Raw genomic sequence first — 15,699 nt, 5'->3', positions numbered from 1 at the left:
CTGGAACTCACTTTGTAGACCAGGCTGGCCTCGAACTCAGAAATCCGCCTGCCTCTGCCTCCTGAGTGCTGGGATTAAAGGCGTGCGCCACCACGCCAGGCTGTCCTTCCCTTTCTTTAACCTTCCTTTTGAACTCTCCTGGCTGATCACTGAGTGGCCAGCCGGCAGGTGGCACACAGCGAGGCTAGAGATCCCTGAGGATCCCAGGTGGGTGGGATTGTCTGATGCTGCTCAGAATGGAAAGCAATTTAAAACTTCTTAGAGTTGCTTCTTTGCTTGTTTTTCAGACAAGGAGGATTATTTGGCTCTAGCTGGCCTCTAACCTCCCTACCCACCATGTACCTGAGGCTGGCCTCAACCCTTATCCTCTTTTCTCCCCTAAGGAGGGAGTCAGTTCCCAGGTCTTGTCTTCCACAAACAGGAAGTATGGGCAGGGGAGTAACATAGGCGGAAGGCAGTGAACACCAGGGGAGAGACCACCTCAGACAGCCTTGTGGGGAGGGGATGGAGACAGCACCTTTGCTTTATGTTAGCCATGTCCTTTCCCCTTCATTGACCCCTCAAGGCCCCATTACCCCTCCACTCCGGGAGAGTCTCCATCCACGCCGTCTCGGTGTGTGAGGGAAGCTGCCTTCGAAACTACCCATGTGTGAGATGTTCGTTCTGCTCAGCCCTGCTCTCGCTTGCAAAGTCCCTGCCTGACGTGGGGGATGCAGCCTCTTCAGCTTAGAGAATTGGGGAATGAGCTCCTTCAAGCCCTTCTCTTTGGGATCACCACCCCCCACCCCCACACCACTTTTCCTGAACCCCTTTATTGGAGCGGGAAGAAGGCTTGCTTTGTTCCTTAGAAGGATTTTTTTTGTTTGTTTTTGTTTTTGTTTGTTTGGTTTTGGGTTTTTTGGTCTTTTGAGACAGGGTTTCTCTGTGCAGTCCTGGCTGTCCTGGAGCTCACTCTGTAGACCAGGCTGGCCTCAGAAACCCGCCTGCCTCTGCCTCCNAGTGCCACCATGCCCGGTGGAAGGATTTTTTTTTTTTAGTTGAGATTAGGCCGCTCTGCTTCTCGGTTTACTGAGCGACTTCCTTTTCTTGAGTCTTTCCCCTTCTTCAGAAAAACACGGTCAATGGTGAGTGACAGCGCCCACATAGGAAGGAGACTCTGTGATAGCTTGTGGAATCTAGAGAGCTTCAGGGGGGTTGGGGGGTTGTAGACAGTACAAAACTGACCTCTCACCTCTGACCTGGGCTTCATGGCGGTGACCTCCCATTGTAAAGTGGCCACGCCCACTGGGACACCAGGTTGCTGCTAGTGGTCTCCGCGGCATGACCCCATCCCAACCTCATCATTTGGGTCTAACCTTAGGCAGGAGAAGCCTCCCGACCCCCACATCCTTACTGCCGTCAAGTCAGACGTAGAGTGTGGCTATTCCGCATGCAGACCTAAACCTAACTTACCTGAAGATTTCTGGGGTTTTGGGTCTGGGCGGAGGCTCTGCTGACTGTGGAACATTCAGGAAAAATGAAGAAGGGAGGATGGCCAGAGAAAGAGTGGGGGAGGGGGGAGGAGAGAACAGACTGTTAGTGGTAAGTTGGAACACTGCTCCGGGTGATCTCTGGGGCACAATTCAGCAAACCCAAAGCCTGCCACCCATCTGGGCCCCGGGCCTCGCCAGTGTAGCTGCTACATGCCCCAGAGCTGGTGTCTGGAGAAGGTTTTGTTGGCCTCGAGCCTCAACTCAACCCTTCCCCAGTATTTTCCAAAAGCGCTGGTCTACAATTAATGTTCGCCCTAATATGTGACATTTCTGGATATTTAAAATCAACTCAGCATCCTCTGGCCAGACGAGAGTCTCCCTTTAATGTATATATTCCCTGTTCTACACTGAATGTCATAGAGTCCAACGTGTGAGATTTCCTTCCTTGTCCTTTAGCTGGGCTGAGCCTGGGACCGCAGCCAGCCTTTCTCCAACTTTAATGCCAAAAGGAGACTTGGAATCTAGATGTTGGCCCTCTTTCTGCCCCTGTGCTCATCCTGTCCCCACAGCCCAAGCACAGGTCACATTATGGTCAGGCGGCAATCTTCTTGCCCCATATTTGGGGTGAAGATCAGTGCTACCCCAGAGATTGTTTATACAGATGGCAAGAAGGTGACGAGGTCCAAGGTCCTTTCCTTTGCTAGTGCTCATCACTCTTCTTACCCGTCACCCTGTCACCCTGTTATGCAACCAGGTTTGGGGTCTCCTTAACCTGTTTCACTGTCTTCCTGTTACAAGCTTTGTCTCTGTCTCTGAACCGACTGCCACATGCCATCAGGGGCCACCTCTCTGAGTCCAGCTTGGACTGGCAGTCTGCCTTGTGTTGCCAAAGGACTCTCTTGTACAGGAGCATGGACAGAGCCAAGAGAGAGGCAACGCCCCCAGGCTCCAAGCCCTGGCACCCCATCCCCCCGCAACCCACACGCCTGAACCCATGGAAAGGCTTAGTATAAAACTTCCTGAGTGCAGGGGCTGCTCAAGCTCTCATGAGGTGATCAGCGGATCTCTTAGGACTCATAAGGAGTGGACTGGGATTCAGAAGAGTCAGTGAACCAGTGGTAGAGGACGGGAGACAGAGCTGACAGGGCCGGCGCCCAACCAGCCATGTAAACTGGGACTGAGAGTAGGGGTCGGAGACTCAGCTATGCTGAAAGGCAGCTGAACCCTTGTGATCAGTTTGTCAGGCCAGCTCCTCTTATCGGGGTCTACTTCCCAGATACACAGTCTCACCTGTGGCTGCAGAGGGGCGAAGCCAGAAAAGTTGTCTTGGTGAACCACAGATGCTACAACCTGAAACAGTAAAGAGAGGGTGAGGGCACTGCCGCCAGGCTCCGCTTGCCCCGTTGTCTGTGTCTTTCCGAAAGACCTCCTCCTTCCTCAAACCACAGAGCCATTGTCACTCCTGTAGCTTTTGGGGGGAGATGGGAGGTAAGGCACCTCTTCTGAATTAGAACTCTCACCCCCTCTTTCAGTTAAACAAACAAACAATATGAAAAACCGCTGGCATTCATGTAACATCAAATCATCAAATTAACCAATTTAAGTGGAAAATTCTGTGGTATCTCATATACCCACAGTACTTTGCAATGTTAAATGTTATCTGGTGCCAAGACATTTTAATCACCCCACAAAAGAAAATGTTGGAGCTACTAAGAAGATGACAATCTCCTCTCCTAGCCTGGCAACACAAGTTTGTAAAGACTTTATATAAATAGAATTATATAGCATGTGCCTTTTTTCCTATTTTCCATGGAACGTGTGCATGTGTCTGTAGTGTGTGTGTGTGTCTGTAGTGTGTGTGTGTGTGTATGTGTGTGTGTGTGTGTGTTATGCCTGGGGGCACATTCCTGTGTGTCTGACCATGCAAGTAGAGGTTGCAGGTTAATCTAAGTATCATTCTCAGTTGCTCTTCTGCCTAATTCAGTGAAGCAGGTTCTCTCAGTCAAACTCCAAGCTAACTATTATGGGTAGTCTCACTGGTTTGAGGATCCCCTGTCTCCACCTTCTGACTCTGGAGTTGCCATGGCTACCTGGCGATTACGCAGGTCCTAGGGATCTGGAATCCAGTCCTCATGATTACACAGCCAGTACTTTAACAACAGAGCTAGCTAGAGATAGCTCGGCCATGGTATTTGTGTTTCTTCTGGCCAACATACATGTCTATCCGTGTTGTAGTATGCATTATTACTTTATCCTTCTTGTGGGAAAGCAGACCCCACCCCATGTCACACTACATATATCCATTCATGTATCGATGTCTCATTGTGGGGTATGTTTACTAGTCTCTGTGATTCTGCTGGGTCCAGCTACCCAGATGTCCAAACTGTCAAAGCCAAATGCAGATCAGATAAGGTCCTACGGCCTCACCTCAAGTCAGGTCTGAAAGAACTTAAGACCTGTGTGTAGAAGAAATGCAGCTAAAGACGGCTTCTGGGCATAGGGCTGAGGAAATGGGAGGGACTCCCCAGGATCCTCAGCAGTATATTGCAAGGGCATTGAGCCAAGGGCATCCCCTGCTGGCCCTCCTCCATAGCTCTCCCGACTGTCAGCGAGCCCCCACTATGTCCTTTTTCCTTCGCCTCTGTCCCAAGACTCAGGATCCCAGTAGAAACCTCAGGAGTGAGTGAGAGTCAGGGTGATGGAAGAAGCTGGAGAAAAGAAACTAGAAGTGTTCATTCCTTAGTGTCAGCAAGATCCTCGCTGCCATCCCTGAATGCTGCAGGGTGGGGAGAGGGGGCATGTCTTCTTGGCATACGGGCGTGTCTTTCTGGAGCCCTCCCGCCAGGCGCCATGCAATCCAGGACACAGGAGAAGTGGGAAGATGGACAGCCCACCTACCCACCTACCGTAGCCTTGCCCAGATAGTCCTTTTTGGCCAGCTGAGCCACCTGCCTCTCGTTTGGACGGAATAGCCGACCCACGGGGATCACCACGGGCTCGAACAGCTTCTGCTTCTGTAAGAGAATGGTCTGTCACAGGTCACTCGGCAGTACTGAGTTCATTCTGAGCAATACGCTGTTAGGTGAGCTCATGTGAGCATCATCATAGAGTGTGCGTGTGCTAGGACAACCTTGGTGGTTCAGCCATTGTGGAATTTGTGATTGGTTGGCTAAAACATCTTTGTATCTCTCAGGACTGTGTCTCCTTGTCTGAGAATGGGAGTGATAAAAACATTCCTGCTTTCCTTTTCAGATATCTGGAAAATATCTCAAGAGAAGAGCCCTTTCCCACCATAGCGGCTTGTTATTTGAGAGGGCTAGGCGGGAGTAGTTGGGTTAATTTTTTTTTGAGAATTTCAATTTTTTGATCATATTCAGGTAACTCCTCCTCTTAACTCCTACCAATTCTAGCTTCACCTCCTTAATCTCCATAACTTTGTGTCCTTTGTTTATCTATTTGAAACCGGGTCTTAACTGCGTAGCCTTAGCTGGTTTGGAACTCACGATGTCAACCAGGCTGGCCTGGAATTCACAGAGATCTGTCTGTCACTACCTCTGGAGTGCTGGAACTAAAGGTGTGTGCCACCCACAGGATCCAGCCTTTTTATTTTAAATAACACCTTAACTCCAGTTTGTGTTATTTATATTCTTCTGTATGTGGCTATCCACTGGAGTATGGTTGACCTATCAGGAGCCACACCCCTTTAAGAAGACTGGCTCTCCTTCCCCTAGAAGCCACCAGCTGTCCATAGCTCTTCACTTAGGGATGGCTCATGAACCCCTTTCTGCTCCAGGCTAGAAGGTTGACTGGCTTGATCCTCTACAGGCAACCACAGATGCTTTGAGTTAGTCCTGACGTGTCTACAAGATACTGTTTTCTTCTGGTCCTCTGTGACCTCTGGCTCTTACAGTTTTTCTGTCCCCCTCATCTGCCATGGCCCTGAGCCTTGGCGATTGGATGTGACACAGATGTCCCATTTGCATCTGAGCACTACTTGGCCATTGATTCTCTGCCCTTCGATAAATTGTGGGTTTCTAGGTTAATCACCATCCACTGCTCCACTGCACAAAGAAACTTGTGTGATGAGGACAGAGGCTGTGGCAATCTACAGGTACAGAGAGACAGGTTTAGAGGGTAGTTGATACTGTGCTCTTTTAGCCAAGTGATAGTAGTAGGTTTACCTTTGGGACCTGTGAGCTCCCCAGTGATGGGTCCATGCTCAGTTCTGCCGTCCCGGCATGTGTTTCCTCCTATGCAGGGGGCCTTAAATCTGATCATGAAGCAGTTGGTTAACCTCGGAGCACTCACACCACTATTGCACCCCTGGACAGATCCGACAACCCTGATCTTCACTTCAGTTCACCAGGCTCCCAGCTGAGTAAGACTTTTCTCCCAGCCGCCAGCATAGAATCTTCTAGTACCCTCAGAGCTAGCCGGCCTGGAGGAAGCTTCTTGATCAGTACCAACATGATTTCTCCACGTCCTGTGGCCAGTGTGTGTGCTGCCTTAAGCAGTGTGGTCTTGTTGTAGCTACCCTGCACAGAGGATGATGCTCATCCCAGAAGCTCAGCGCCATGTGTGGGATAGTTCTCCTTGAGCCATCAGACAGGAGTAGCCAGGAGATGCTCCCCCCCCCCCAAAAAAAAGACCAATACAGACTATTTTCAATGCTCTTGGTTGCCTACTGGAAGCGGTTGGCTTTAACCTCACCTTATATTGGTATTATTTACCCAACACTCTCTTTTTCTAGAGCACTGACTCTTTTCCATTCTCTGTGGTATCCTGAATTTCTGTCCCAGCATAGAGGACACAATCAAGAGCCAAGCAAGGGTTTCGACAGTACTCTCTTGGGAACAAGTATTATTCATGTATACAGACATACAAAATCTTGAGCCCTCTTCTTGGTTTTTAAATACAGATTATTTAAAACTAACTTTGGGTCAGGCATGGTGGTACATGCCTTTAATCCCGGCACTTGGGAGGCAGAGGCAGGCGAATTTCTGAGTTCGAGGCCAGCCTGGTCTACAGAGTGAGTTCCAGCACAGCCAGGGCTAAACAGAGAAACTCTGTCTCGAAAAACCAGAGAAAAATAAAACAAAATTAAAAAAACAAAAAAACAACTAACTTTGGGGGACTGGAAGGTGACTCAGAAGTTAAGAGCACTTTCTGTTCTTCCAGAGGACCAGAGTTTGGTTCTTGGCATCCACATCAGACAGCTTTCAACTGTTACTGCCTGTAACTCCAGTTCCAGAGGATCTGTCACCCTTCTGGATGCTATGGCTACCTACCCACATGTGCACATTCTCACACATAGTCACATAATTTTAAGTGAAATCAAACTATGAGTAATCATCTTCACAATTCCTTGGTAGAACTGGAACATTTTTGTGGGAACCCCGTTGAACCTGGCCCTGTGCCAGACAGCCAGGTCTCTGGGCAAGCAAACAGACTCTGTCTTCACAGTGCTTGGAGGCTGCACATCCCCAAGAAACTGCAAATATTACCCAGGGCTCTACTATAAGAGATCCAGGGCCTGTACTGTTCCATTTTCTAGGGTGTGGCTTCTTAGCTCCAATACATTGATGGCAGATGTTGAAAGAGCATTTGTTGACCAGAACCAATGAAGAAAATGTTCCCCATCATGGTGTCCTGGGAAACAAGTGGGCTCCAAGGAACCTGGTCCCCACCACACTCACCCAGATGTTCTCCATGGCTTTGTCGATCTTGGAATGCCTGGGCTCGGACTTCATGTTGGTCGCCAGTGCCAACTGTTCTTCTGCTTTCTTCCATTCCTCTTTCTTGGCATGCATGAGAGCGATATTATACAACACCTGGAAGAGCAGAGGCCACACAAATCTTGAATCTGCTCCCAAACCAGACACCAGGGAAGGGTTCACATGTACACACAGGGAATGCTGACTGGTGACATAGTTCCCTTCCCCAGGATTGAGGGGATAGTCAACAGTTATTCTAACTACTGAGTTAGATCAGACATAGCGGTGTTAAGAAAACACGTCATCATGCCTAAAGCCAGTATCAAGTGCATCCTTCGACAACCAAGTAGGTCAGGAGGGGACAAGAGCTAGTGTGTTACTCTAATATAGAAAAGAAGAGCTTTCCTGGGGCCCCCTGGGGAGGCAGAGACAGAGCTGGGGAGGAAAATGAGTGTGTGATCTTGAATTCCTGCTCTTGCCATTGAACCTGGGCTGAGTCCTAGGCCCAACGGGGTGGAAAAAGGTTCCAGATGCATTTTTCTGAGCCAACAGACCCTGGCTGGGATGCCATGAATAGCTCGACGGTGACATAGCAGCGTGCATAAAATAACTCCATGGTCAAAGTCAAAGGGAGTTGTGTCTTAGACAGGGTTTCCATTCCTGCACAAGCATCATGACCAAGAAGCAAGTTGGGGAGGAAAGGGTTTATTCAGCTTACACTTCCACACTGCTGTTCATCACCACAGGAAGTCAGGACTGGAACTTAAGCAGGTCAGGAAGCAGGAGCTGATGCAGAGGCCATGGAGGGATTTTACTTACTGGCTTGCTTCCCCTGGCTTGCTCAGCTTGAACCGAGACTACTAGCCCAGGGATTGTACCACCTACAAGGGGTCCTACCCCCTTGATCACTAATTGAGAAAATGCCCCACAGCTGGATCTTATGGAGGCATTTCCCCAACTGAACCTCCTTTCTCTGTGATAACCCCAGCCTGTGTCAAGTTGATACAAACCCAGCCAGTACAAGGTGGAAAGAGAGTTAGCATACACGGGGCCCAGGGAAACACTTTAGTGGCATCAGGGAAGAGAATGGTAGAACTTCCCAGGCCTTGAGTTGAATTGCAGGTTCCTCAGTGTCTGCTTTATTATAATGCTGCACAACATGCACAAGAACCAACTAAACTTTTGTACATATTAATAAGATGAAAGAACATTAGGCAGTTCCACAGGGCTGCTCTGTAGCAAAGACTGAAGGCTCCTTGCCTACAAACAATTCTACCATGCTAGACACACCTGGGTGATGGGAATGGCATTTCCATGGTGGTAATAGCTGGTGCTGGTGCTGGCGCTGGTAGCCAGGATCAACCCCAGAACTAAGCTCTGGCTTTCCATTCACAGTCAGCTCTGAGGACAGATGAGCTGCTACCTCCTGCACAGGTCATCACTGGCTTAGAGTGGTTGAACTAAGGAGGTTTTTCACATTTATTTATTGGGTGTGTGAGTCATAGCATATGTGTAGAGGTCAGAAGCCAACTTGTAGGAGTCAGTCCTTTCCTTCTACTGGGTGGGTCCAAGGGTTTGAACTAAGGTCATCGGCCTTAGCCGCAAACATCTCCAACACACTGAGCCATCTCATCAGGCCCAAGGACTCAGGATCTGGAATCAAGATTTTTTTTTTTAAACCTAACTATAGTACAAAAGAAAAATACATTCAGTAGAAAGAGGACTTCCGGAGTTTTAATTTTGACCTTTTCCCACACTATTGACACACTGCAAAACCCTCTTGCAATTTGGTTGGTGTTGTAAAGCCTTGCCCCCTACCCTGCATGCAAGCACAAAGGGAAGCAAGTGGCCCACTGTAGGAGGCGAGAAGGTTGGTGTGGCAGGAGGTGTCTCTGCCACCACCCGACCAGCAGAATAAAAACCCACTGGTGATAAGAAGGCAGTTTAGTTCGGCACGACTGAGTAGCCAGTGTTGGTGCAAACTTTGAGAGTCTGACCCTGAGTAGTTTATTTCAGGCATATTTAAACACAGCACAGTTTGGTGGAAACTTGGTCCTGTTGCACAATAAAACATAAAGTAAGCTAAGTAAAGATTGGGGGTGACTACATAGGAACTCTCTAAAGGACATTCGACATCTTTCATAAAGATGAGCAAGTAGGGTGGTAGTGCACGCCTTTAATCCAGCACTTGGGAGGCAGGGGCAGTGAATTTCTGAGTTCAAGGCTAGCCTGGTCTACAGGGTGAGTTCCAGGATAGCCAGGGTTACACAGGAAAAAAAAAATCTGTCACAAAACAAAAGAAAGAAAGAAAGAAACAAACAAAAGATGGGTTCTAAAGATTGGCTGAGAAAAACAAGCTTATGGTGGAAAACCAAGTGTGGTCTGGGCTACCCAGCACAAAGGTCACCTGGCTGGCTGTTAACCACATCCGCCCCAGCCTTCAGGGTTGATAGTGGGTTAGACATTCCTGCCTTTGAAGGAACAACACCTTGTGTTTAACATTCCGGGTTTCCCTAGTGCTTGTCTGTGAACACAAGGGCCCCCGTGTCTGGTACAACACACTGCTGTGCTGTGTCAGAAAACAATGATGCATGTGGGGTAGGTGTGTCAAACACATTTTTGATTTATAATAACTTCTTCCTTATTGAGGGGCCACTGAGGATGTGGCTCATATATGGACAGAACCTGTCATCATAAGTTGAGAAGCAATGCAGCACAAACATGTCTGCCCGTTACTATTTACAACAGGTGACAGAAAAGAGACCACAACAAGCTTTAAAACTTTCTTATTTTCTTTCTCAGTTATCTTCTCTTACGGCCTTTCCCCATAACCACTTTTTTTGACTAGAAGGACCTCAGGACTCCTCCACAGAATGGCTTAAGTAGAGAAATGACTAGTTTCCTGATCCCTGGGTCATTTTGACCCTAACAACAGGGAAGATGTCCTCCCGTGAAGGACTTGTTTGGTACCACAAGGCCCACTTCCTTGTCTAGCGCTGCCTGCTCACCCCCTTCATACCTGTAAGTGACAAAAGGCCCTCGGCAGGGTGAGTGGCAATGTTTGGGGACCATTTTGACCATGGCAAGGCGAGGTGGGAATCTCCTGGCTGTCTAGAGGGGAGAGGCCAGAGATGGAGCCAAAAATCCCACCAGGCACAGGGCAGGCCCTGTTTCGAAGTGTTTGTCCAACTTATGGAGGGCCGTAACCCCTGTCCTCAGGGAGCCAGCCTCAGGCCGGCCAATTCCCAAAGCAAAGGCACGTCTTCCCTTGTGAGCAGTGGCGTAGCTGTGTGCCTGCTACAGAGCAGGACCGGCTAAGCATCCCCAGGGACTCAGGCAGAGAGAGAATCTATTTTTACTTGCATCTCCAAGCAACCCTGGGAATGCTTCACTTCTTGTGCCTGAGAAACCGAAGCAAAAGAAGACATTTGCTCAGCATGCTTCTAAATAAAGGTCAACAACATTTCCAGAGGTTTTTTTGTTTTTAAAGCTGGCAGTGTATGTTTGGAAGTTTGATAGGGAAGGTATTTGTGGAAGAAAAGTTCATAAACTCACAAGTCAAAGCCAACCATGACTGTCCATTTTAGTAACAGGGAAGAAGTTGTCCTTGTTTGGAGAACTTCACCTCACTGTGTACTTCGTTTCTTCCACAGACCTGTACCAAAGGGCCCAGTCTCTCTCTTCCAGTGTTAACCAGGTACCCAGGTGGGTTACAGCAGGTTCCTCGCAGATGGAGAACCCATGATTTTGAACAGGGCAGAGTAATACTGAGCAAATAGCTTGCCGACTTGAATAGCCAAGTAAACCATGCAAATTGTTGAGTAAGATATGCAAATCGCCGAGTAAATATGCAAATTTCTGTGACTACTCGCCCAGGCCAGCACGCACTCCTGTCTGGTCTCCCTTCAAAGAACACAATGAGCTTATTATTGCATTGGCTTTTGAGTCAAAAAATAAAAAAAAAAAAAAAAAAAAAAAAAAAAAAGTTCCCTCTCAGGTTTCTAATGACTCTATAAGGAGCACGAAATCATCAAATCTCCCTCCCCTCTCCCTTTCTTTCCTCCCTTTGTCAATGCTGGTGTCAGATCCTGGGCCTCACGCATGCCAGGAAAACACTTTTTCACCTCCAAGCGTCTCAGCGGTTTTTCTTAGCAGACAGCCTGCGCGCGGCTCGAGGCACAGAGGTCACGTGACTCGGGCCAGCCGCTGCCAGAACTGATAGACCACTGTGTCACCCCTGCCCTCCTCACCTCACAGGCAAACAGCTTGAACTGCAGCCCCAGGATCTTGTAGTCTATCAGCTGGTTCCCACGAAGCTGCGTCAGGGCCTCTTTAAGGTCTTTGATAGCAAGGTCGTACCTGCGAGGGCAGGAGAAGAAGAGAGCTGGTCCCATGCAGGTCGTGGAGAGGGAAATGCAGAACCCACGTCTCTGTGTTTCTCCGTTCCCCATCCATCCCAAAAGAAGCCCTCCTGTTCTGTTTGACCTCCCTTTTCTCCAACCCTGAGCTCAAAGACTCTACAGATTAGGTATGACTTTTGCACACTGGGGCTAACCAGCACAGCTTGTGGGGACCTTCGGTCTATGACAGCAATGAAGTTTATTGTTCTCTATGTGTTGTATGCATAGTTCCCACCTTTCTGATGACCTGAGTGACCTTCAAACACAGCTCTCGGCCTCACTGGAGAGCTCCAAGCAGGACCACCCTGCTTCTCTCTGGAAGAGTCTCAGGACAGAGTCAAAGCAGTCCCCACCACCCAGGCTCAAGGACAGATCTCCCTGGCCACAGCTGCCCGGGGTTCCCCGTTACAGCTACAGCTGTGGGTGTCATCTTCCTGCCTAGAGCCTGCTGTGTCTTCTGTTGAGTCCAGCTTGGGGTCTGTGGCCTCCTCCACACATTCTGGGGAAGAGGGAGACGTTATCTCAGGCCATCCCGTAAAGAATGAGAAGGTAGGCTTCCTGGACCCTTGTCTGTAAGCACAGGCTATGTGTGACTGTCTGGTCCCCTGAAGTAAGGAGAAGGCAGGTGGAGGCGCAGGTGTCCTGTTCTCTGAGCAGATACAATTCCCACTGTGTTCCACAGTCTGTTTGGGAGCAGGGACAATCTCAGAGGGGACGCTTTAAGTGTCATCAGCACTAACGGTACAATCGTGCCTTGCTCCCTGCAGAGTTGGCTGAGCAGGTGGTTTTCAGCTGTGGCGATGCCCTGAGTCTACCTGGCACTGTAGGGACTCAGCAAAGGCAACAGTGTACTTATATATAATAGTAAATCTAAAAAGAACCAAAAACCAAAAACAAAAAAAAAAAAAAAAAAAAAAAAAAAAAAAAAAGGACAAGCTACCCAGAGTGCTTGTTTTGTGTGAAGAAGCTGGTGGGTGGGGTGGCCCTTCTAATGTCCATTTGTTGACATTGTTATTTTGAAATAGGGTCTGATGTATCCAAGGCTGGTGTTAAACTCAATGTGTAACCTGGGATGACCTTGAACTTCTGGTCCTTCTGCTTCTACCTCTTGAATGCTGGATTGTACCCAGTGTATGCTGGGGGATCAAGTGACCATAAGCTTGCTTCTTGCAAGCTAGGCAAGCGCTACCAGCCCTGATGTCCATTTTTAAACCTTGCCTTTGCACGAATCATTTGCCTGGCTGCTCCCTCCCACCTGGCTGCAGCTTCCCTCCTCAGCACCCCCACCCCACCCCACCCCCGCCCCGCGCTATGACCTCAGCCGCGCCCATGGCAAGGGGCTCGGCTCTAACACATGGCGCTGCATCTCACTGCACAGGTCTGAGTAGGATCAGTTCCAGTCCTTCTGGCTGGCCCCCTTCCAAGTGCCCCCCCCCCCCCNTGCCATCTGGAGGCTTCCTAAGACATCTGCCGAGAGACAGCCACACCCCCAGGGCAGGCAGGCTCTTGGCTCCAGAGGACTTTTCCTCGGCGTTTCTGTCGCCGACCCCACAGGGTCTCCTTGGTAACTGCTGAAGCTGCTGTTTGCCTTCTGCTACCAATACACACAGTCTAGAGTCCCAGAGCTCACAGTCTGGAATAAGTGAGAGGGAGGAGTCGAAACAGGCCACACCCCCAGCATGTTGTCCATGAAATTCCTACAGGTAGACAGGGCCAATCCTCTCAGCCCAGCAGGAAGAAGCCTTTGCCCCCTCCCCTTTCTAGACCAGCTCCGCCCTATTCTGAAAGGTCTCACCCTGCTTTTATTTCTACAGCTGGAAGATCCGGGAGGCTCATCGTGTGAATGATAACTTACAGTGCCCCCCACCCTGCTCCCTTCTTTGGGTTGACAAGGTCAGAACAGGGAAGTTTGATGGGAGGGAGTCATCTTGAGCTACCATCTGCTGCTTGGAAAACACTTCTGACTTTTCTGCTAGAATTTAAGACAGGGAACACTGAAGCCAGGTGAGTAAGTGGCCAAGGGGACAGACCCTCCTTGGTAGGAATGACCCTGTTAAGACAAGCCCCAGTGCAATGGGAAGGCATGCCTAACCCATTCAGTACCAACTCACCTCTCTAGGTGCACTTCCAATCTGCTCGGAGCACTAGCCCAACTTTACCCCACAGTCACAGGCCCTGATGACTTAGTTCCCCCTTTTAATCTATACCTTCCTGGAAGTAGACATATGTCTACTTCATTTAATACTCATAATTAATTCAACACATATGGGTGTGATAGTTTGAATGGAATTGGCCCCCATAGGCCATATCCATAGAGAATATCACTATTAGAAGGTGTGGGCTTGTTAGAGGAAGTGTGTCACTGTGGGGGTGGGGCTTGAGGTCTCATATGCTCAAGACACGCCCAGTGGCTCAGTCACCTCCTGCTGCCTACAGATCAAGATGTAGAATTCTCCTTCTCCGGCATCATGTTTGCCTGGACTCTGCCATGCTTCTCACCATGACAATAATGGACTAAACCTCTGAAACTATAAGCCAGCCGGATTAAATATTGTCTTGAGGGCTGAAGCGGTAGCTCAGAGGTTAAGAGCACTGGCTTCCAGAGGTTCTGAGTTCAATTCCCAGCAACCACATGGTGGCTCACAACCATCTGTAATGGGATCTGATACCCTCTGCTGGTGTGTCTGAAGACAGCTACAGTGTACTCACATAAAATAAATAGTTGCTTTGGTCATAGTGTTTCTTCACAGCAATGTAACCCTATGTAAGACAATGGGTCTGTAAAGATTTTTGTTGTTTAAAAAAATTCCAAAAGAAAAAAAGAAAAAGAAAAAAAATTCCAAAAGAACGAGGCATAGTGCATCCCTGCATCCCGGGGCTCGGGAGGCAAAGGCAAGAGGACCCAGAAATCAAGGTCAGCCCCAGCTACAGAGAAGATGTGGGGAGCAGACAAGTGACTTAGTGAAAAGAAAAGGGAAGGACAGAAAGGAAAAGGAGGAGCTGGGGAGGTGGCTCAGTGGTAAAGCTTTTATTCCTCAAGCATGAGACCTGAGGTCAGATCTCAGGGACTCACATAACAAAGGCCAAGCACAGTGGCTGGAGAGAAGGCTTAGTGGTTAAGAGTGGGTATCTGCTCTCGCTGAAGACTGGGGCCTGATTCCAAGCACTCACACGGTGGCTCATCCCATCCATGACCCCAGTTCCAGGGGATCTGATGCAAGCTCTGGACTCCATGGGCCTCAGACATGCACGTGTTACACTCACTTGCACACAGGGAGGACGTGTGCAGAGGGAGGACGTGTGCAGATGAGCTTTGACCTTTCCCTTTCTCCCCTTGCTAAAACCCTTCCCTTACATCCCTAAAGCTAGCCCCAAGGTCTATTTCCTTATTTAGCCACTTCCTCCTCCTGAGGCTGACTACCAAGGTCCAGCTATCAAAGGCCCCCCTTTTGGCTAATTAACAAGCCCAACCAAAACAAGGCAACCCACCCTAACTCAGGGGTTCCCCTTTACCTTTATAAAGTGTCATTTGCCTATGGGCCACATCCATCTCCTCTCTATTCAGAGGTAGTCCTTTGTACCTCTGGGGCAAACATCCCTTCCCCCTTTCCCTTGTTCCTTTTTTTCTTATCCCTTATCCTCTGTCTCCTATCTTTGTCTTTTATTCCCTGCCCTCTGTCCCTCTGGGGCAAATAAATCTCCTTTGTGTTGAGAATTTGGTCTTGGTGTGTCCTGGGCTGTCTCTGGTCCTTTCACACATAAAATAATCTTAAAAGGAAAAAAAACAAAAACAAAAAAAACAAAACCAAAAAGCCAGGCTGGATAGTATGTACCTATAAGCCCAGATCTGGGGATGCAGAGACAAACAGATCCCAGGGATCCACTGGCCAGCCAAGTGAACAAAGTGACCAACTCTGTATTCGGTGAGTGAGCTCTGGCCCCAAGGGCCGCTTTGGAAGGCTTTGATCTGAGGGTGTGGTCAGCCTGTAAAGTGGGGTGCTCAGCTGTTGCTAAGAGCAACCATTAGTGCTCATAGACCTTCAAAGGTTCTCTGAAGATGTAGCCGGTTACCTGAGTGAGAATAAAATGCAAGTCTTTTTTTTTTTTTTTTTT

At 48.9% G+C, this 15,699-nt stretch overlaps 1 protein-coding gene across 1 annotated transcript in view; it reads right to left on the bottom strand.

Moving 5' to 3' along the window:
* The window catches only part of Ncf2 (neutrophil cytosolic factor 2), a 30,676-nt gene that overhangs the window by 9,327 nt on the left and 5,650 nt on the right, over positions 1-15,699 (bottom strand). Inside the window, exons 3-7 of the mRNA XM_021198328.1 lie at positions 11,437-11,545; positions 7,169-7,303; positions 4,379-4,486; positions 2,763-2,822; positions 1,453-1,496 (exon numbers count right to left, since the gene is read on the bottom strand). Coding sequence (XP_021053987.1) covers positions 1,453-1,496; positions 2,763-2,822; positions 4,379-4,486; positions 7,169-7,303; positions 11,437-11,545 — 456 coding nt within the window. The remainder of the gene's footprint in view (positions 1-1,452; positions 1,497-2,762; positions 2,823-4,378; positions 4,487-7,168; positions 7,304-11,436; positions 11,546-15,699) is intronic.

Source organism: Mus pahari, chromosome 5 (assembly GCF_900095145.1).
Source record: "Mus pahari chromosome 5, PAHARI_EIJ_v1.1, whole genome shotgun sequence".
Classification (NCBI taxonomy): Eukaryota; Metazoa; Chordata; class Mammalia; order Rodentia; family Muridae; genus Mus; species Mus pahari.
Note: the sequence above shows the minus strand (reverse complement) of the source record. Positions and strands in the feature narration are given on the sequence as shown.